The sequence below is a fragment of the Equus asinus genome, chromosome 21 (genome assembly GCF_041296235.1).
Source record: "Equus asinus isolate D_3611 breed Donkey chromosome 21, EquAss-T2T_v2, whole genome shotgun sequence".
Taxonomy (NCBI): domain Eukaryota; kingdom Metazoa; phylum Chordata; class Mammalia; order Perissodactyla; family Equidae; genus Equus; species Equus asinus.
Window position 1 is genome coordinate 98,406,811 of NC_091810.1, and position 23,143 is coordinate 98,429,953.

At 41.8% G+C, this 23,143-nt stretch overlaps 1 protein-coding gene across 10 annotated transcripts in view; it reads left to right on the forward strand.

Annotated features, from left to right (window-relative positions):
- The window catches only part of MME (membrane metalloendopeptidase), an 81,311-nt gene extending 58,964 nt beyond the window's left edge, over positions 1 to 22,347 (forward strand). For all 10 annotated transcript variants that reach the window (XM_070493753.1, XM_044754601.2, XM_070493754.1 and 7 more), the window contains 7 exons: positions 3,830 to 3,888; positions 9,557 to 9,676; positions 11,148 to 11,281; positions 11,402 to 11,467; positions 14,312 to 14,407; positions 14,803 to 14,879; positions 21,171 to 22,347. In XM_070493753.1, the coding sequence (XP_070349854.1) occupies positions 3,830 to 3,888; positions 9,557 to 9,676; positions 11,148 to 11,281; positions 11,402 to 11,467; positions 14,312 to 14,407; positions 14,803 to 14,879; positions 21,171 to 21,270 (652 nt within the window). In that variant the 3' untranslated portion in view covers positions 21,271 to 22,347. The remainder of the gene's footprint in view (positions 1 to 3,829; positions 3,889 to 9,556; positions 9,677 to 11,147; positions 11,282 to 11,401; positions 11,468 to 14,311; positions 14,408 to 14,802; positions 14,880 to 21,170) is intronic.
- Positions 22,348 to 23,143: the final 796 nt, after the last annotated feature.

Below are 23,143 nucleotides of genomic sequence, written 5' to 3' on the forward strand. Positions count from 1 at the left end.
AATACTGAGGGTCTCTAGAAAACTTTGAAGTTTTGATGACAGAATGTTAATAAACGTAAAGAATGCCGGTGGTTACTTCAGTTATAAAATGAGAATCCTCGTTTCCAGAGTACTTGAGGAAGACAGAGAAAACCGTTGTATCGTGCTGCTGACTTCAAAGGAGTTCCCTCGAGACCGCTAGGTGCTGAGAAGTTGAACGCTTGCAGGGAAAGGGGTGTTAACGATTTTGTTGTTTTGGGTTTTAAAGGCACACACGAGTGAGGGAAGGAGAACTTTTAGTTCAGGTGCTTTTGCAATCGGTGGGTGTGTTAGATCCCAAAGGCTCTAGGGTCAGACTGCTGCTTTCCTTCCCTGCCATGAAATGATGTCCGTGTGCTTCCACCTCATTGCCATTCAGGTTCCTTCAGGGTAATACAGAGAGAAGAGGAGCCCCTGGTCCCCTCTCCAGGGTCCTTCAGTTTATCCCCCGTCCCATTGTCAGTCCAGCGTGGAGGGCCCCGCTGCCTATGCCGGCCCTTCATGCCCCCAGACAAGAATGAGTTTACCTGACAAAACTATATCTCAGAAATTAAAAGCAAAGTTTTCTTGCTTCTCACTCTCCCATCTTCACGCCACACACACCCAAACACCTACGCACACCGAGCCCCGGAGGCAGGAAGACCAGCCAAAGGACAGGTGGCATTCGGGGCCCCTGTCGGGTCCAGCCCTGCTCTGGGAGGCACGGGTGCCTGGCCTCCATGCTCCAGAGGCGGCTTCGGGTCCCGTTGTTTCAAGGCAAGAATCACCACCATTTGGTCTGCTCTTCTCTTGTGCGTTTTCTCTTTTCTGTGCTTCTATTCAGAGTCAAATTTGGCCGTGTTCCATAAATAGAAGCTTCTCCTGAAACGTTGAGGTGCTTCCACATCAAAAGAACTTATGGGTTTTGTTACATCACCATTTAATCTGAGAAGTATTTTCTTTGCCTTATTAATTTAGCTTTTACGTTAACATAGAGAGAGAGTTCATGATTGACCACAAATACTAGACCTTGAGCCTGGAGCTGTTCTCCTCGCTTTACTTAGGGTGCAATGGTCCAGTCACATTTGGGTCACAGTAAATTGCAGTACTTGAGGTTCCGATCATCCCCAGGGGCAGAGTGCCCTGTGCTTTTGAATCTGGGTGGTTACCAGGGACGGGCGGTCAGGGGACGCACCGTGAAAGATCTCGGGGGAGATAAGGCAGACACTGCTCTGTGAGCCTAACCGCCACAATTCGGAGTTCATTTGAGTGTCCTTTGGTCATAAATAGCTTCCTATTTTCTTGAAGGTATAATTCACTGTGGACATTTTAACGTGTAAAACCCTCCGTGCTGGAAAGTTACAAACCTTAATCAAAATGCAATCTCACACCCCTCAAAGCCATGTCCAGAAGAGCAGGAAAGCACTAAAACAAAAGGTATGACATATATTCTTACAAAACCAATAAACAGGAGCTGGGCGCTGTCAACCTCATCTGCCTGCCTCGCGCTGTTGAGATCTGTTGCTGTCTGAAACATTAATTTCATACGTCTAGTTCCTTTCCTCCATATTACACTTGTTAAAGAAAACATTTTGGATTGGCACCTTTTGCATTTCAGTGTTAGCACTGTGCCTGAGTCCAGAACCAAAGGATTTGGTGATTTGATGTTATGTGTGATCACCCAGAAAGGTCCCTGCAGAGGATGTGATCACGGAGTCAGAAGTTCATAATTGAGAAACTGAACCTTAAAACGACTGAGACCTGGAAACATGTCAAATTAACTTTTATAACAATTACAATTTTAGCAATTATAAGCTTTTTGCGTATAAAATCTGCTGCCCCATTTGCTATCAGAATGTTGAGGATGCATCAGAAATGCCTGAGTCACCACAGGGGACCGTGTTTCTCCTGGGGGCTGTGTGAGCCCATTTTCCTTTCGCCCCTCAAGCCAAACAACACAGAACCACACTTAACCCAAGTCATGATAACTTTGTCAGTATACATAAACATAGTCCTAATGATTTTTTTTCCTAGTCGTGATCTTTCTTTATATAAATATCTTCTTTTATAATACTTTTTGGTCACACCAACAAAATCAACTTGTCTTATGTAGTTTCTGATCTCTCGATTTTAGTCTGACGTGCCTGGGTTTACAGATACGTGTTTTTGTTGTGAGTCACCACAAATCATGTGGGAAACAACTGGAGTTTAATTAAAATAAATAAAATTACATGCCTGTAATCATCAACCTGCAAGGAATTAAAACATTGATGACTCAGCTGTGATGAAATTCGGGACGGCTGATGTAGCAGTGCACCACCCTGTTTGGAAATGGTTTCCTCTACTTAAAAAACAACATGAAACTGAAGAAGAAACACATTGATCAACCACCCCTCATCCGCTTCCCCCTCCCCCCCCCGCCCCCGTCAACAAACTTTTCTTCCTAAAGAAAAATTCATAGAAATGCTATCGGGATTAAAAAGCCCCCAAATCCTTTATATGAATGTCTTAGTCATGTTATTGGAGATAAAACCCTTACTTAATTAGGATGTATCAGACAGTTGTTATACATGGCCCTCCCTCAGTTATTTTTAAGAGCTCAAAACAGGACCCTCATCTGACATCCCACAATAGTTCCTGACATTGTAGCTGAAATGCTGATTTGGGCAACTGACGTTGTACTGCTCTGCTCGAAAAGCAGGGTCTCCAAACAGTTCTGATTTAACCTCATTGTACTGATTGCCCTTTTGGTGAGTAGGATCGTCATTGCCTCACGGATTGTTGCCCTGACAGTGGGGTAGCTACAGTGAAGCCGTTAGATAATGTTCCATGGTTATCATGAGTGTATGCTCGTGTGCTGGCGTCTGGGGTGAACTGAAGTCAAGCTGTGGCCATTCTATGAGTATGTAAGGATGTATGTGATGGGCTATTAAGATGTGAATATTACTCCTGTTGCACAAAGTACTTAACAATGGTGATTGACACGCAGCCTTCATGACGTCTGAGCAGAAAGACGTGGAAAGTGGGCACACATCCTTTACCTTAACCCTGCCCCTGATTTATTGTCTGGGAGCCATTTTTTTCCATTTTCTCATTCAGTCTCAGAATTATTTATGCATCCTTCTCTTCCTAACTACACTAGAGTCTTTGAAGTCAGGAACTGTCTTTTATAAAATCTCTAGATTCTTTACAGAGCCTCGGTCATGGTATATACAGACAGACAGACCAATCTACTCACAGACCACCTGGACTTCATTTTACAGTCATACAGAAATACACCTCTGCTCAATTAGTTGAAATGTCACATTTTTAAAAGGCAATAATCAGAGGCACATTACCCAAAGCTAACTACATGCCAAAGGGATATCTTAGTCCTCAAAAAACCTCTTTGTAAACTAGGAATTTAAAGAATTTTAAATGTACTTGAATCTGAAGTTTTAACAACCTGTACTTAAATATTCTGTCAACTACTCCAGAATTATTGGCATAGTTACCTAGTACAGGAACATACAGCTAAACACATTTCAATATAACCTTAATCCATTGCAATTTCCGAAGAGATGCATTCAAATGGATTTTGTGCTGTCAGATGCCTCCATAAAAATTCATGCAAATGAAATAACAGATTACAGACCTGGATATATTCTGATTTTTCAAGGAGTAGAAATACTTTCAAATGAGCTGTCTCCCCCAGTGAACTAATTTGAATTTGTTGATAGTATTTCAAACAGAAAGTTAAGAGTCATCTAGGAATACTAATGGTGCTTTTATTTTTGTGGGCAGATTGGATCAGATAAGTGCCGTTTGTAACGAGTTCTTATGTTTTCTACAGGTGGATAAGCGGTGCAGCTGTGGTCAATGCATTTTATTCTTCAGGCAGAAATCAGATAGGTAAGGTCCATTCCTAAATAATTCTTTGATATTTTTCTGTTGTTCCCAACGTGTAGTGAATTGCTTGACCAATTTACAATACTCGCCATAAAAGCACAGCTGAGGCTGAGTTATTTGTTTATTGAATATGCTCCTTGAAAGTAAATGCATCCATTTACCTCTTTTCACTATAATAGCAGAATTTAAATTAGTACAGATCACGTTGAGTATTGTTCTTTTACTGTCTTCTCATTTGGAGCCACATAGTTTATCTTATGTCTAAGTATTTTATTTCTAAATACTTTTTAGAAGTCCCTTATACCTCTGTATAGTTGTATTGATGTTAAGACTTTCTAAACGTCAGAGTCTTAAGTGGTTCAAGGTTCCCAGAGCCAGCTGTGTGGTCTCCCTGCAGTTCTGTGTACTCTGGTGGAGGCAGTCCTGTTCTGGATCCTCTTTTCTTCTAGAAGACTCCAAGAGGCTCAGAAAGTTGAAAAGTCTATTATATTAGGTTGAACCATATGAAATTGTATTTACTTAACCACTTTTGATCAAAAAAGAAAAAAATTTCATATGTTCTCTCATAGTAATACCACAGAAATATGCTTGGAAGTTAACTCATGGCTGAATGATGTAATGGATAACTAAATGACTTATATAACAAAGATATATTTTTTTCTCTTCCTGGGAAGACCTCGACATCTTTAAACTCTCTCTTAAGTATCACGTAAATGGGGCCATTTTTTACCAAGGGTTCTCAGTATGTAGAAAGACACCCAAAGATGCAGTACACCCAGAGGTGTTCTCAACAAATATCTCAGAGTCGGCCCTAACCCTGGTTTTTCTTGAATTCTGTTACTAATTAGATTAGAAATGATGAAAATCCTGCAAGATTTTTACCATTGGTTAAAAGATAAACTTTAATATAAATTTTAACCCTTATTTCATTTTAAAATTTGATTGTAACTTTCCCTTTTGTGTTTAAGCCTAGGAAGAGTTAGTTTAAGAAGGTATCTACATTTTCTTCTAGTATTTTTATGGGTTTTGTTTTTTTGGTGAGGAAGATTGGCCCTGAGCTAACCTCTGTGCCGATCTTCCTCTATTTTGTATGTGGGACACCGCCACAGCATGGCTTGATGAGCGGTGTGTAGTCCCATGCCCAGGATCTGAACCAATGAACCCTAGACTCCCAAAGTGGAGGGCGCAACTTAACCACTATGCCACCAGACTGGCCCCTTTTATGGCTTTTATTTTTGGAGTAAGTCCTTAATCCATCTGGAATTTATTTTAGTACATGACATGAACATGGGTTGTATGAAGTAATCAGAAAAATTTGTCTTTTTTTTTTTTAAAGATTTTATTTTTTTCCTTTTTCTCCCCAAAGCCCCCTGGTACATAGTTGTATATTCTTTGTTGTGAGTCCTTCTAGTTGTGGCATGTGGGACGCTGCCTCAGCATGGTTTGATGAGCAGTGCCATGTCCGCGCCCAGGATTCAAACCAACGAAACACTGGGCCGCCTGCAGCAGAGCACGCGAACTTAACCACTCGGCCACAGGGCCAGCCCCAGAAAAATTTGTCTTTTTATAACGTATAGATAATAAGTAAGGCCTGTGCACTTGGTTAAAATCAGGGAGGTCAAAGTCTCAGCTAATAGATTTCCCAACCAGTGAAATGATTACCTGAACTCAGACCAGAGCCTGTTTAATGATCAACTCAGACCCCATGCAGTCCATCCTTTGGAATGTGTTCCTAGAAACCACACCGACCTTTCCTCGAACTGCCTTTGTCTCTGGGGGATCTTCACTTTGAAGACCTCTTTTTACCTCCAGTAGTTCTCTCGGTGTGAGATCTGTTCATTCTAGATTTGGGCTTGAACAGGATTGTTAACTTTTGGTGGGATCCCAAGGCACAGCGAGGCAGCCTGGACTTTGGTCCCCCCTTAGGGCAGACTGAAGGATGGAGCTTCGTTTTAATCCGGCTCAGGAAGGACCCTGGATTTTCTAAGACCTGGTCCTTATTCACCCCAACAAGGAAAACCAGGCAGGCTCTCTGCAGGTCCACCCTGGCTTTCATCTCTTCGGCCCTTCCCTAGAGTAGATCAACAGTTTAGGTCAAGACGGGACCTTGTTTGGCTCTGAATTATCCCACATCCCTGGAGCTGGCTCAAAATTGGTCCATCTCAGAGATTCCCTGATCAGAGAAGACGTGGGAATGTTTTCATTTTGAATTTAATGCCATCAAACCAAATAGGCACACAGCGACAGGTAAAAGTGGCCTGACATTTCTCAAAGTAGACAGTTATCCTCTGAATAGTCAAGAATTCTCTGTAATAAGTGTTCTTAACATATAAGAAAGACCTTTCAAAGATTCTTAAGATAAATTCATCTGATGGAAATACGAAATCCAAAAACTTGTTAACCTCTTTTCATAAGCTAGTCTGATAATAACAGCAGTTCAGAGAAAGGGAACATGTCATGAAGAAGAACAGTCTTTGACATGTGCACGTTTTCTCTTTGACAATTCATTTAAATCTTCAAAGTGGGGATTGTCTTAACTAAAAATAATTTAAGATCCAGATATCCAGTTTTCTTCTTGCTAGAAGAGTGTGTGTGTGTGCGCATACATACACAGATGTGTACCTTTTGCAACACTGTCTTGATGGGGTTGGCATCATCTGCATTACAGAATTAGAACTGGTATAGAACACGTGTCTCATAAATGACCCTCCCACCCTCACACAAATACCCTAAATTAGATCTCATACAGTTTCTCATAGGATTGGTCTTTCTATGTTATGGTAAAAAAGAACTTGTTTTGTTATCATGTAGGGAGTTACTCATGTTAATAATTTCTACTTCTTAATTCAATTCCCAACACTTTTTGTCATAACTCACACATATGGGCTACATTCCAATTTTTATGCACCCCCACCACTTCACATCAATATAAGTCAGCTTCCAGGACAGGAAGGCATCCCAAGAGTGTTTCAGTCACTGGTTCCTCTTCTTGCACATTTGCCCCGTGGAGCTCTAACAACCTTCCATGCTGGCAGAAAGGTTGCGTTTGAATATTTCGTCAAATGTTTCTCTGTAAGTTCCAGGTGCCATTCAGTCATCTTATTAAACCTTGAAGTCTTGTCGAAGGAAATGATCAAGTCAGATGGGAAGTCTTATTACCGCTGCATTTTCTTTTTTCATTAACAATATAATTTTTTTTTCAATTTTAGGAAATTTGTAGATTATTTGCTGTATTTAGCCTGGGTGGTCTATGACTACCTGGAGATAGTTAAATTTTCTAAAGTTGTCTTACTCACTCTTAGGAGTCTAATTTTCAGAATTGAAAATTAAGAGTAAATGTTTCCAAACATATTGCCATTCCATTTAATATAAAAAGAATATTTAATTTTTTTCCACCAAGAATTGGTTTTACCTGATTGCAATCTTGAGTTTTATAGCAAAGATTCTAAAATTGAGTCACTTGCAGCCTTAAAAAAATAAACCAGGGAAGTGTGGTGGTGAGTGAGGAGAAACAGGGTCTTTTGTTTCATGGGCCAATGACTTATTTAATTAACTAACTTGGTGACAACCATGAGCATAAAAAATGCACAGCTAAGCGGCTGGTTGTTATCAACAGTTGTGAAGTCTGCTAAAACAGTGATAAGGCAAATGGAAAAATGCTCATCATAAGATTCAGCTGACAGAGGAGAAGGAGAAATCATAATTTGCAAAGCTGAACTTGAAGATAGTATTTAATATGAGCCATAGAAATCTTATCTCTTGCCTGAAGAATGGCATATCAGGGTGTAATTAAAGCAGCAGGATCTTTACAGTTAATGTTTAGGCTTGATAGCACATTTCATAAGAGCATTTTATATAATGGGGTGGATTTTAATCAAAGTACATAGTGTGGGAGATAGTGTTCACTTTAAGTTAATAAAGTACTGCACATAATTTTTATACTTTAAGCTAAAAATAATTTCTTGGCACTGTTGATAGCTCAGGCAGCTACATGTGAGGTATAACTTTCATCAAAAGTCTTTAAGGACGAAAGTATTTATTTTTTTATTATTTTCTCATTTTGAATGTTATGGCAACTTTCCAGATTTTTTAAAGGTCTGGAGAGAATTTAAATTGCCTGGTGTATTTTCAGCGTCACCTATGTAAGTATCTAATATTTATTCTTGAAACCCATGCAAGGCTATGTCATATTCACCCCACCCAAGAGACACAGAGACAGCATCTGCTCCTCTGCGGTCACTGGATCTTACATTTCTGAAGGCCAGGACCCTTCTCTTGAATTCTTGGCATCCCACACAGCAGTGACCCAGGGCTTTGCAGGTAATAGGTGTTGATACTAAAGATTTTTTTTCAATTACAGAACGTAATGGTTCAGTTATTTGGTGGATACTAGAGTTTTTTAAAACATGGAAGATGAAATTATGAGGGAGGTGGAGAAGCCGCGGGGTCGAAGGCCAGGAAGAAGATGCTGTATTTGTTAGAGAGCAGCGCTGGCCATCCAAGCGTTTTCAGCAGACGAGTGACGCTGATGAGAGCTGCACTTGATCTGACTGCAGGATAGGTTCGACTTAGGATAAACTGTAGCTGGGTGAGACAGGACGTGGGAAAACCAATTAGGAAATGAAGTAATTCTTAAGGCAAGAAAGGAGAGTCTGGGCCAGGATGGGGCAGTGGGAGAGACCGGTGGAGGAGACAGACACAGGGATACACGGGAGGGAAGGTGCACGACCTGGGCCTTTCCTAAGTGAGCTGTACAAGACTTCATAAGATAAGTAGAAAATGTTCACTTTGAGTGACTGAGACCCTTAAAATGCCTGTAGCAGGAATAATAAAGTCAAGAGAGTGATAGCATGGAGCGGAAAATGGTGAGTCTGGTGTTTGACACTGAGATTTAAGGAGTTTGTGAGGCATCTGAGTGCAGAAAGTGAGCGCACTAATGCACGTGTCAGGGTAGACATATAGAAATTGTTACTTCTTTATTTAAAGTCTTTAGTACACCACAGTAAATTCATTATTCATTCATTTGTCATCGATTATTCATCACATTTCCTAAGCACCTGTTATGTTTCAGGTTTTGGGTGCTGGAGATAATGAACTGAAGAAAACAAATGGACTCAAAAACAAATTTATGTGCAGACACACAAATCTCTGCCCTCAAAGGGCTGATATTTGAGGCGCTGGGGGCGGGGAGGGCAGACAAGAAAGCGAAGGACAACGTCCATAAAGAAAGAAAGAAACAGTTGTAAACGTCTCGATGGAGATAGAATAGGGTTACGGGGCTGGGGACACCTTCGATCGAGTGGCTCTGTTTATTTAACAAGCTGTTGCAGATGGATAAATGTAACTATTTCTCCCAAATATTTGCAATGGGAGAAAGCCCTCCTGAATGAAGATGATGGTTTTCCCTGCTCTGAACTCCCCACGGCGGAGAACAGTCTTAGTAGAGACCGTCAAGTGAATTGTGGTTCTAGATCGTGGATCGTGGGGCCGCTCCGAGATGAGCTCTTTGTCGTATCAGTAGGAAAAGACCTGCGTTCGTTTCTGTCGCAGAAGATGTTTGTATACAGTTGAGTGAAGTGGGCATCCTGGAAAACAGCGTAGCGGGCGAGAGCCGAGCCCCGGCCGCCCCTAGAATAACGCCCCCGTCCCCTAACCGCCTTCTTCCCCACAGTCTTCCCAGCTGGCATTCTGCAGCCCCCTTTCTTCAGCGCCCAGCAGTCCAACTCGCTGAACTACGGGGGCATCGGCATGGTCATAGGACACGAAATCACCCACGGCTTCGATGACAATGGTAAGGCCCAGGGACACTCTCCTCTAGCTGAGAAGTGTCCTAATAAGCCTGATGAAGAGGTATTATAATTTGTCAACACAAAAACACGTTTATTCATCGGTGTGTTAGTGGCCTGAAAGTCACCCCACGTTTAGTGTTCCCTTTAAATTGTCGCTTGAGAAGATCAGGAATTTCTGGTAGTGAGGTAAATGATGTGTGCTTTCCCCTCTGACAGAATGAAGGAAATACTCACCTGGAGAAAACACTCTGAGGTCTGTTGATACCAATGGTAGTGTTTGGTCTTGCTTGATAATTGTTCATCTTACCTCCCCAGACCCTTAGAGGGCAGGGTCCACATCCTAAAATCAGATAGAAAATCAACAAGGAAGGTTCCCGTAAGACTGTTACACCACAGATGGTCAGGGGCTGCTGCTTTTTGCGTCTTATTCCTACTGCCTGGTTGAGCGCCTCGCACGCAGTAGGCACTTAAATGAGCATATGCTGCCCCAAGTGGCCAAACAGATGGAGAGTTTCAGTGAAAGTTGAGAATAGTGAAGACATGAGAGGCATAAAGAGGTGAGAGTTGACACTGTGACACAGGTTGTTCACAACCTGTGGAAGGAAAATGAGAACAATAGAGAGAAAATAATTAGGCCTTAAGTGGACCCAGCTGTAGAGAGCCAGAGCAAGGAAAGGAGATGGGAAGCGTGTGTTTCAGAACTTAGTAGGTGCCTGTTAACTCAGTTGACTACACCGCAGTCTTCACAGGAAAGTCCTAGTACTTCCCTGTTTTTTGTTTTCAAATGGAAAAGAAGCGGAGGCAGCTAAAAAACTTGCTCAAAGTTACGAAGCTAGGAATTGGTGAAACCAGGATGTGAGTTCAGGTAGCTCGTCTTCACAGCTTTTTTCTTAATCACTGCATCATAGATAACTATTAAAAAGATGATAAAATTAAGTATCAAAACATTTAACATATATAAATGCGGCTGTGGCTCCGGAAGGGGAAGATCGATGTATCTGAGGGGTAGCAGGACAACTCCAGCAGGAAAGCAACTCTTTCTTTGTGCTTGAAGCAGAGGGAAACTGGGAGTCCACAATGTGTCATGAAGGGTTGGAGCCGTGAAATGAATGCCGGCATAAAAATATCAACCTTTTTAAAATCTCAAAACATCCAATTAAACAGACATGACTCAGGTGAAAACCATTCAACAGAAACAAGCCGCGATTTCAGAAGTGTTTATCTGGTGGCCTCAGCTGAGATATCAGGAGCCAAGCAGCTGAACCATCTGGATTAATCCTGAGGCGTGTCAGCAAGAAGGCCCTCGCAGGCCGGGCTTCATCAGCTCTGGATGAGGAAGGAGATCCGTTTCCTTCATCTCTGTCCAATTTTATGTTCTCCGTACAGTGGTATTTCAGTCCTTGCACTTTGAATTAAAGATCTTATTGTAATTCTTGACCGAATGAGTTCCCATTTTACTTAAATATATTACAGGCAGAAACTTTAACAAAGATGGAGACCTGGTTGACTGGTGGACTCAACAGTCTGCAAATAATTTTAAAGAGCAATCCCAGTGCATGGTGTACCAGTATGGAAACTTCTCCTGGGACCTAGCAGGTGGACAGCATGTATGTCGTCAGCATTCTCTTGAGAAGTTTTAGATATGTTCAATCTTAAGTGAATTGTCGATGGTTTCTTAACAATCTGAATGTAGTTAAGGGTCTTGAAGCATCTATTTTTTTTAACAGCTCAATGGAATTAATACGCTGGGAGAAAACATTGCAGATAATGGAGGTATTGGCCAAGCATACAGAGTGAGTAATAATATTTTCTTTCCATTTTAGTGGTTGGAGTGTATATATGTCATATTTAATCATTCATTTAAAGACTTTTGCAAAAGACAAGATAATTTATATATAATGTATAGAAAGACATATACTGTAAGCAAAAGACATTGAATAGAAAATGGGAAATATACAGGGAGAAAGAGGGTGGTAAATATGCTAACCAGAAGAGCAATACCATCGTGGCTGAGGTGAACCCCAGTTTCCAAGCCCCCAGAAAGCGAGGAGAAGAGGAAGCCCAGGATGTTATATTAGCAGAAAGGAGATATGCAAGTCGCACAGAGGATGCAATGTTTTTCAAAGAAACAATCTCTAAAATAGATATTTTTAGCAAAGATGCCCCATGAAAAGGACTTTTTCAGTGTCACTGATCAATACACTGAACAGGACCCTCAGTTCCACTGCAGGTAAAGCAGCATTTGGGACCATAATCAGCATCAACATCAGGCCTAATATTAAAGGCCAGCTAGTGACAATGACCCAGTGAGGGACTGAAGTGATACGGTGCCAGCACATGGCCCTGTGCCTTCCAAGCTGTTATACCCAGAGGAGCTAGTCAATGGAGCATCCCTGAGAATCTCATTTAGCCTTCCACTCATTCTTGCATCCAACAGACACTGGTGGAAGGCTATACTGTGTGTCTGGCACTAGTCTCAGTGCTGGAGATACAGCTGCAAACCTTCCATGAAATATGTCATTATTTGATGGTTTGAACAAAGTTTAAAGGATTGGTCTAGTAGATGCCACGTGCACAAGAAAAAGTAGGACTTTTCACAAGAGTGGAGGAATACTGATCTTGGAAGCAATAGGAGGAGTGAGGTAGTTTTGAGACCTTCTGACCCCCAGGTAGCCCACATGTGGGAGAACGAGCAGAGTCTCCTTGAGGGGGTACAGGGGGCAAGGTGTCCCCAGGATAGAACCAGGCTCCTCCGAGACAAGAGTGGATGGAATGTTCCATGGAGTGAAGAGGACACAGGGTTATTCGTTCACCATAGAAATGTCTTGGTGGAGGGGAGGAGAGCCTGGTGGTCGGGTCAGGAAGGAGGAAGCATCAGAGCAGTGCGGGACGGGTGACTGTGGGCCAGGGACTTGGCAGTGACCATGATGATCAGAGTGTGAGGCCGGAGATGTTAAGCAGGCTGCAGGGTTTCTGAGAGAATGGAGTCCCCACCAAGTCCTGGGGGTAGCGAGTGGCTGCTGCTTTGAATGCTTGGGAATTTTTTGACTAGACGCCAGATGTGCATTTTACCTCTTTGCGTGCTGGATATCTTTGTTTTCCTGTAAGTATTCTTGTCTTTATTCTAGGACATGGTTAACTCCCTCAGAAGTGGTCTGATCCTCTTGGATCTTGCTTTTACAGGCAGACGGGGAGGACTTGGGGGGTGCGTAGTCTAGAGACAGTTGTTGCCCGCTGCTGAGACGAGACCTGACTGTGTGAGTCCAGAGGACTTCCACGTCCGTCCTCTGGGAGCCCGGGCATTTGTCTCTGACCCTTTGGTGGCCCTTCCGCTAGCTGTGGGTGGTTTGCTCACGTGCACAGTCACATTCTCAGCTGGACACCTGAGTGGGCCGTCTGACCTCGAGATCCTCCATCTGCAGCTTTCTTCGCTCCAGTACCCTGTCCTGGGTGTCCCTGAACTCTTAGCTCCTTCTCCTCGACTCAAGGAGTCACTTAGACTCCAACTGGGTTTCCCTTCTCTATTCTGTACCCTGGAAACGCTCAAGGCCATGAGCTGGGGCAATCAAAGGGTCACCTCATTTGTTTCCCATCTCACAGAGATCGCTGCCCTTTGACATCCAGTGTCCTGCAAACCGTCATTTTATATATTTTGCCATCATTTCGTTGTTTCAGTGGGAGGGTGAATCCAGTCCCTGCCACTCCCTCTTGCCTGAAGTGGAGGCATTGGCACTCTTAATACTCCCACAGTTTCTAATACACAGCCAGATAAAGAATCAGTGCTGTAAAACTCGACCACACTCTGGGTTGCTGGTCTGCCATGGAGATCCTCACCTACAACAAGTACAGAATTGTTCTAAGATGTGAAATATACCTTCTGCTTATCTAATTGATCACTTTCCTTTGTGTTAAATTGGAAGTAATTCATCTCAGAAAGTTGACTGTCAATCTCTTAAGTATATTTAGTACAAAAAAGCTACGCTTTTCAACAGTCTCCATAAATCCTTAGAGTTAAGAACATTTTCTGACATTCAAGTAACTTAAATTCCTTCTTCCTAATGTAACTGAGGTTCCGTCTATCTTGCCCTGTGTTCAGGGGGCCACAATAATTGCTCATTCTTATTCTTAGAATCATAGGATACTAGGCCTCTAAAGGATCTCAAGCGAATCCCTTGACTTTGGGCGAGAATCACTCAACGAAGTCTGGTGTGAGTCTGTTTCAGTGTGAGTCTATTTTGCTGAGAGTAATAATTAAGCCACATGGAGCAATTACAGACTCCCTTAGCAATCCGTTCTTCCAACTGGCTGGACTTACCCGTCTGTCTGTAGAACAACTTAGACGAGTTTTTCCTCACTTGTTTCCTCATCTGTTCATTCAACTGACATTTATTGATCATCTGACATGTGCTAGTCTCTTATCATCTGTTAAACAGTATCCTGTTCTTCTTAGAGCATTTGTAAATAAATTCTAGTTTTCTTTCTAATCCGTGAAGTAGTTATAGGTTGTCATGTCTAATATATTATTATGATGATTCTGACATAAAAGGTTAATTTCTTGGTTACATGGTCTCTTGCATAGATTTAGATATAAATTTAGAAATTATAAACATCATGCTTCTATTTCATTAACTGCCTAGGCCTATCAAAATTATGTTAAAAAGAATGGTGAAGAAAAATTACTTCCTGGAATTGACCTAAATCACAAACAACTGTTCTTCTTGAACTTCGCACAGGTATCGTCTCTCTCTTGATTGATAGATGTGAAAATCATTTTGAGTTATAATTTCATAGTAAGTTAGCTGTTGCATGCTGAGTTTTTTGTTTTAAGCAACTGTGGCAGAGTGTTGATTTGACCAACTTACATTGTGTGTAACAGACTGTCAGATCACATTAGTAATAAATTTGACTTGACACTTTCACTGGTATAACAGACCGTCATATCACATTAATGATAGTTATCTTCCTGATTGCCTATGGTTGAACATTATTTGAAGAGTAAATGATTGAGGAATGCAGAATTCCAATTTAATTTTTGCAGTAAGAAGGTTGATTTTCCCCTAGTCTGACCAAACAAATAATCCTTGATTGAACCTAAGCACACTCCTTTCCTTTTCTGTCCCATCCCTAGGTGTGGTGTGGGACCTACAGGCCAGAGTATGCGATCAACTCCATTAAAACAGACGTCCACAGTCCAGGCAGTTTCAGGTGCGTGGGTTTGAACAGGAGTCAGCTTGCTCTAGTACTGACTCCATTACTTCCAAATTTGGAAATTGGCCTTTTCTAACTCTGCGTCTATGAAATTTGGAAATCTAGTGGGTTTTTTTCTTTTGAGGATCACAGACGGGATGAACAGAACACATCGGGGTAAACATCATGTCTACACAAGCAAAGCCTTGACTCTCTTATCCTCAGAATGTATGTGACCTAAGCACGGTGCTTGATGGATTGCAACAAAGATGGCACCTCGGAGCCGTGGCTCTATTTAAAGCTAGGACAGATATTTCCTAAGAGGCTGTGAAAGGTTTAGGCCTGGAACCGATGAGTTGCTGTTCCAAAGAAAGATTTCCATTCAACACAAAGGGAAACTTTCCAGTAATTAGAGGTGGTCCCACATGGAATAAAGTTATCCCCAAGTTCCAGGAGAGAGTTTCTTGAACAACCTCCCAAGGATGCTGGAGAAAAATGCTCTGCAGAGGAAAAGGTTGAGTTAGGAGATGTCTAAGGTCCTTCCCAAATCAGAAAGTCTAAGAGAACGTTGGATTGAAAGAGAATCACTCTACCCAGCCTTTGAATGTTGAATCCTAACTCCCTATGTATCTATTCAGGACTAAATTCCTATGTCTGCCTTGTCCCCTATAACACTTCATCACTCATTTGCTAATTAACAGCAACACTTCTTGGGCAAGAGTGTCTCAAAAACAAATTAAAAAATTTGAAGAGTGGTTAGAAAACAGTTTGAGAACAGAGGAGAAGTAGTGGGTTACATTTTAAAAGCCTTTCCTAAAATAGAAGTGAACATACTGCCCGGATCATTCACTCCTGGGGAAAAGCCACATTCAATTATGAAACAATTAAATAGCACGTTTAAAAAGTAAAGAATTTACTCAGCTTGTTCTAGTATCATCATTGTCATCATCATCATCTAGTGTTTGCCTTCACAGTTCTTTCAAGAGTCATTCGCTCAACAACTGTTTTTATTGTATGCCCATTATGTGTATAATCCAGGGAAATTTAGTCTTGCTAGGACATCCAAATTGGCTACGTTTTAGGTAATGAGCTACAAAAGTCACTGGATCAATTCCCACTATGGTTTATCCAAGTAACTTTTAGTTTTAATTTTTAAAGTTGTCTTTTTCTTTACTGAAGTCTTCAGAAGTTAAGGTACAAGAACCTAATTCTGAGGATAACAGAGAGCAGTTATAAGCTCATACAAACTACTGTAACAATTTAATTTGCCAAAGGTCTTCCCTCCACATCTCCCTGAACGAAAGCATATATCCATAAAGACTCAAGTGAATTTAAGTAATGTTATTGTAATGCCTGGTATGTCTGGTGTCCTCAGAGAATGGGGGCTGCAAATTAATTAATTTTTTGATAGCTAAAATTTGTCTCTTGAGTATCAACATTTTTATCTTAACCACTGGATTAAAATTTCTGTGTTTAAAGTACGTTTTCTGCCTTCCCATATTAACACAGTATCCTGAACAAAACCTAACCTTTTCTTTTTGATGACACGGACTATTGTTATGACTAATAGTTATGGTTTCACTGTTTATTAGTTTACTGAAATCCTCAAAAGCTGGAGTGGGGGAAATGTGTATTTATTCCTGCACTAAAGAGCCACCGACGGTGATGCACTTTTACTTTTCATTTTGGCTTTTTATTGGGGCTTTTCTGCCTGTTTCTTTCCTGTCTCTTTCCTGTTAACTGCATTGCTTGCCTTTAGCCGTCCCATTCCTCCACTCTGAGTAGCTCAGAAAACACATCCTTACACACATATGGTAAAAATGAACACACGCTTCGAAGTAAGAAATACTTGAGTTCCAACCATGGCTCTGCCATTTACAAGCTATTGACCTCTGTGTCTCAATTTCTTGATTAAAAAAACATGAGGATTAAATTATCATGAGAGTTGCTGGGAGCATTAATGTTACTGTCTGTGAAGGTCCTATTACATATATGTGTTTGAAATTAGTGCTGGGATGATTTTTGGATGAGAGGCATGAACAGAATAAGAATCCCTATGAATAAAGTATCTGGACTTCATTCCGTCTTAGCTGACAGTCAAGGCCTGTCTGTTGCTCATTTCTTCTGTTGTGTAGTTCAGAATGTCAATTACTAATCACTGGCTAAGTGATTGATAGGTAGATAAATAAGTAACTTTTCTATCCCCGATTTAAACTGAAAACAATTTTATTATAAATATGTAAAATTTTGTACTTGTAAAAGTATGTAATATTTTATTGTAAATATATAAAATTATTTGTAACTTTCGTTTTCTTTGTTCTGGCCCAAAAGATTCCTCTTTGACTATTTTTCATTCATAACAATAGACGTGTGTGTTGTTGTTTTTGTAAAGGGTAAATGGAGTGCCAACCTCTTGTCAAGGAAATTATTATTTTCTCTGGAGGTAAAGGGATTTCCTTGGCAAAAGGTTGAGGTTACATTTAGTTTGGGAAACAGGCTGCTTCCTGGCTCTACGAAGTAAAGCATATTTTTTAAAGAAAAAACGAAGAGACATTGAGATGCTATTAAAAAATTGTGCACAGTGGTTTATGTAGACACATTTCTGAAATGAAGGGAGATTTTGTGACCTTATGCTAACATAGCCACAGTATTAAAAACAAAAGGCAAAATATACTTGATTTAAAGTGGAATCTGTAAACCATTCGTTAGGTCTAAGCTGTAATTGTTTCATTCTTTCTAACTAAAGTCTTATGTGCTTTAAAATAAACTTCTAAAACTTTAGTATTAGAGCAAGAGCATTTCTGCTTGATATTCTAGAAACTGAATCTGCAATTTAAGTGACTTCTGTTTGCAAGTCCAGTTTTTGTTAGCCATCCAGTCACTTCAGGGAATAGTTATGATAATATTTACTATATGACCTATAGATGTGTTTCTGAAGTTATTCAGATCTGCTGTTTCTAAATGATATGTGAGGGTCTGATGATTTTTTAAAGCAGGTCCAAGTAGAGAGAATGATGCCAACGTCCGTGCTACCTGAATAGTGTGGTGTTACTTTCGAGGCTTAGGTTGCACAATGTGATCCACCCGTGAGAAGAGGGCGCTTCCTGGAACTAACACAGCGATAATGTGGGAGATGCTTTCCACAGCTTGATTTCTAATACTTTTGAAAGACCATCCTTTCTAGCGTTTTCTGTAGACATTTTGTTCCTTACGATCCCATGATTTAGCTAAACCCTCTCTGAAATACTGATGTTTTCTCCATTTACCTTAAACATTAGCATTGGTTTCTGACGTTTGTAAACATTGGTGTGGATTTGGGTGAGCCATGTAGACTTCCTGTTAACAGTTGCTGACCTTCAGCCCATACCTCAGAATCTATTCAGGCACTTATTTCCTGATGAATTTATAGTGGGACAGACGCTGATCAATGTGACCTTACTTTAAAAGAATCATGAAGAATCGTGAACGGTAATCAATGGCAAATATTAGAAAGTTTATTCACGAATGAAGCAAGTCGGTCATTTAAAAGAAGTAGGAAAAAGTTGTTGGAGGGCTCATTAATTGTACACAGTTCCCTCAGTGATTCAAAAATCCAGCTAATTGCGGTAGGAGGAGTCAGATATGTTATAGGATATAGTCCACTCTTGGTCACGTGATGTTCAACTCCGTCTCTCTGAGACAGCTTTTGTTTTCCAGTTTTATTGAGAAATGATTGACATCCACCACTGTATAAGTTTAAGGAGTATAGCAGGACATTTGGACATTGTGAAATCATTCCCATGGTCAGTTCAGCTAACATCCGTCTTCTCGTGTAGGTACAACAAAGAGAAAAACTTCTCCTTGTGATGAGAACTCTTGGGATTTTCTGTTAACAACTTTCCTGTGTATCGCGCGGCAGTGTTAACTACAGCCATCGTGTTGTACTTACATCCCCGGGACCCGTTATCTTATAACTGGAAGTTCTACCTTTTGACGACCCTCCTCCAAGTCCCCTCGCCCCCAACCTCTAGATGTTTTTATACAAGTGATGGTTTGATGAGGGAATAAACCGCACAGCACAGTAAAATATTTTATACAATAAAGTAAAAGTTTCAAGTAAACCACTTTAACAAATAATCAATAAAGCCTTTATTATCTTCTGTTATTATAAACACAAGCACTACATAGTTATGATATAGCATGAAATTCATATGAGTGTTCTATGTAAGGTTAATGAAATATGATCCCACTCAGAGAAGGAGTTCATTTTTATTAATAGTTCATCCACTTTTTGAAATAGATTATTTGTGTCACCCATCCACAGGTTTGATGTTTTCAACAACCAAACACTAGTTAGAGTCCTAGGAGAGTGGGTGGAGCCCTGGCACCTTGTTGGCCTGCCTCTTCAGAATCACACTCTTTCGTGAAGCCCCTGGACGGAGGGAGAGGAGACGGGTCGGATGGAGAGCTGGGTGTGCGTGAGGTTGGGTGTTGCTGGGTCCCAGTGGTGTTTGGGGAAGACTTTCTTGTTTTGAGTTGTGTTTTTTAAATTTCTTTAATGTTTTTAAAAGAAATGTAGAATTAGGGCACGGGTTTGGACACTTTTACTGAAGTGCTTGCCCCTGTGTGATTATATCTCAGACACAATCCTTTGAAACTTTTAGTAAGATAAAAACAAGCAGAGCAGTTCTTCCCGTCGTGCCTCAGAGCCGTCCCTGTCCCCCAGGAGCTGGCTCCCCAGTGTAAGGAACTGTCAGGCCACCGTGGTGACCGTCCCTCAGCCAGTGTCAGGGCCTCCTCACGTGGGAATGAGTTGGACTCAAGGAATCAAGCTCTAACTGAGAGTCCATGAGCCTGGGACCTAAAAGACTAAAGAGCAGTAGGCATTCCTCATGTCTGAAATCTTTTTATTCCACAAACATGATCACTTCGACCAGGTATCAAGTGAATTTGTTCTCGAATTTTCAGATATAAGAAAGGACACATCATTCTTTTTTTTCTAATCAAATTAATTCAAGCACTAAGCTCCCAACCTAAATTTAATTTCAGAAGTTTCCAGTGTCCTCCTTTGTAGGAGAAATTAGGGAACGGCCCCCATCTGCAGCCTGCTGTGGTCACTGCTGACACCCTACTGTCAGGGGGCTCCATCTGCCGTCCACCGGTGTCCTCGGAGGCAGGAGGGCTGAGGAAGGTCCCCGTGTAGCTGCTGGGGAGTAACTTGGCGGGGAGTGGGGCCGGCAGGAGCAGCAGGCCTGAGGACGGTGTGAGGCAGGGGAAGTGGTCCGTGTGGTCGGCCTCCATGGGCAGGATGCTCTGCGAGAAGGCCGGGAAGGTAGGCTGGAGCCATCGGGACGGTGGAGGGCATGAGAGCAGGCTGAATTTCCTGCAACCCCTGGAAGGTTTTAAGTAGGGAGTTACGGAATTTGGTTTAAATTGTGAAGATCATGCTGACTGCCGTGTGGAGAAGGGTTGCAGGGAGAGAAGTGCTGAGCTGTGCTCATTGGAGCCTCTGCCTGGATGGAGAGCTCAGTAAAGTGGTCTGCCCCTCCCCAGCCGAGGTGGGTGTGGCGGGGGCCCAAGGAGAGAGAAGGGAAGGAGCTGTTCCGGCTGATGGAGAGGTCTTCTCTGCCTCGCTGTCCTGACCTGCCTCTGCCTGCGGCCGATGATGGGGTGGACGGTGTGTTTTTGCTCACTGGGTGACCCTCAGAGATAAGGTGAAACTGGCCATTTTCCAGCCCTTTCCCATTGTTCAGGCTGAATCCAGCTTCTCAAGTCTGTGGAGTTCTTTTGGAAAACAAGAAAATAACCATTATCTTCCCTGTTAAATCGAATCGACAAATGTCTATTTAAAGTCTTTTATTTAAGTTATTGTGTGAGCCCTTTCTAGCTATAGGGGAAAATCATGACTGTTTTCTTTGAACAAACTCTTCTTGTAATAACTGTGATTCCAAATATGAATTACTCATTTATTTTGCAGACTGGTATGGGATGTTTATAAGTTAACTCCCCATGACAACCTTGAGATGCAGGTACTGTTGTTATGCACATTCTGTAGAAAAGGATAATGAGGCACAGAGGCTACATAATGCAACTCACAACCAGGCTCCCGCGTCTGTCTTCAAAGCCTGTGCTCCCAGCTCCTGTAGCTTGTTACTTCTCTGCTTAAACTTCTGTTGCTGAGAAGCAACAGTCTCGTTCTACCCAGTTTTTTTCCCTTTAAACCGTAAATTCCAAATTCACTCACTCGACCCACACAGAGTTCTTAGAGCTCCCGCGTGCTGGGAACGTGGCGTCAGGTGCTGACGGGACTTCTGTTTGCTTGTTTCGCAGGATTATTGGAACTTTGCAGAACTCCCCTGAGTTTTCAGAAGCCTTCCATTGCCCCAAGAATTCATACATGAACCCAGAAAAGAAATGCCGGGTGTGGTGACCTGCAGAAGCCGTGCAGCCTTGGGTGACTTACCGACACACAGGAGTGGGGAACTCGACTCGAGAGAAATGGGCCTAGAGGTCACTGTGCTTACAGGGGGTGGTCAGCAGAGAGGCGAGCATCTGTAACCTCGAAGTCGGTTATTCTGGAAAGATGTGAGGGAGGAGCGCGTCTAATGTCCGTCAAATCAGTCGCTTCTCACGTGTAAATAAGGCTCAATCTCCAGACACAATACGACCGTTCATTTCTGTTTCTCCTATAATCTGCCAGTTTGAGGTTGTCTCTTGAAAACGGTGTTGACCACCTGCTGTAGACCAGATTTCTGTTCAAAAGGAGAAAGAGGAGGCTGAAGATTCGGTTGACACCAAAAGCACAGCAGTGACCTGAGAGTTAAAAACACGCGGCCTAAGTCCTGATTTTTACTTTTATTTGCAACAGTTACACTCCTTCAAAACTCTTCCAAAGAATTCTTATACCTCTTGGGGCCTTGGGACTTAACACGCTTTTAAACTGATTTGGCCAGGCGTCAGTTAGTCACTCTGCAATCGTTTTATCTGAAGCAATCTTAGGGCTGAAATGAGTGTCCAGCGCTGTTCCCCGTTGCACCTGGTGTGACTGAAGCTGAGGTTCGGAGGCTGCCTGCATTTTTCTAAGCAATTTCTTGTTCTTTCTCAACACTCGGTCTTTTTAAGAGATTTGTAGTAATGTATAAATAATAATTTTTATATTTAATTATTAACTACATTTATGACTAATTGTTATTATAGGTAATCATTGAATATTGAAGTTTCAGACCAAGATAAATAGTTATGAACCAGGGTCTGTAAAGTGATGTACAGATGAAGATTTAAGACTTTTTAAACTTATAAATCATATTGATAAAAAGCTTTAAGCGCGAACTTTGCATTAAAAATTGCCATTGGACAGATGCTCAAGATTGTGGTTTAAGCAGGATTTTCAGCATTGATTCTGTGCCCGAGGAGCTGTGACAAAAGGGAAGTCTGCGTCTCCTTATCTCTCCAGATGTGTCATCTGATGGAAATATTTTGATAATAAATTGAAATTGTGAGCCCATTACTCACCAAGCCTGTTGTGTCAGCCGTCCGGCCTGGGAAAGTGCATTTCTGAGCAGAGAAGAGAGGCTGCGGCGCCTCCGAGGGACATGCTTCTGAGACCCTAGCTCGCCGGAGTTCTGGGAGGGGACCGCCCCGTCCTGGAAAGGAGCCCGTCTCTGCGGCTCTTGTGTCCTTCTCTTCTCCTGTCCTGTCGGCTAGTTTAGTGCGTTCCATTCCTTGATACTTTACAAAAGAGCTGCACTTCCAAAATCCTTATTTGTTCCAACAAAACATGAAAGTGGGGGAATTTCTATCCAAAACATGAGTGTTGACTTTCCTGCCTCTTGAAAAATGCCCATTTAACTATTTTTTAAAAATGTTACTGAAATGTGACATATATAAAAGCTTCATGAACGTAAATGTGCAGCTCAGTGGACATTTTAGTGGACTAATTTCCACAAGTCCTTCCTAAAATTATTATAAACACTGAAAATATAGTTTCCACCCAACCACGGATGTCCATATCTCCTCTGCCTTCACCACGGTGATCACGGACAACTCGAAGTCTGCTTATGTGTTTCCTTAAACTTACAGCCTTCCTGAGGAACATCAGTAGTTGGAGCAATAGGAGCATCCAGCTTTGAAGTGAACACCCATCTCTGAGTTATTTAATCTCCTCCCTGTCAGAGCAGCTGAAGAACCAGAGATGAGGAGTGACTGGTACAAATCATAAAGGCACTAGACCCTCAACTGCTTGCTCTTTAAAACGTCAGGCTCCCACCCCCTGGAGAAACTTGAGTGAAATTTTCTGGTGGGAA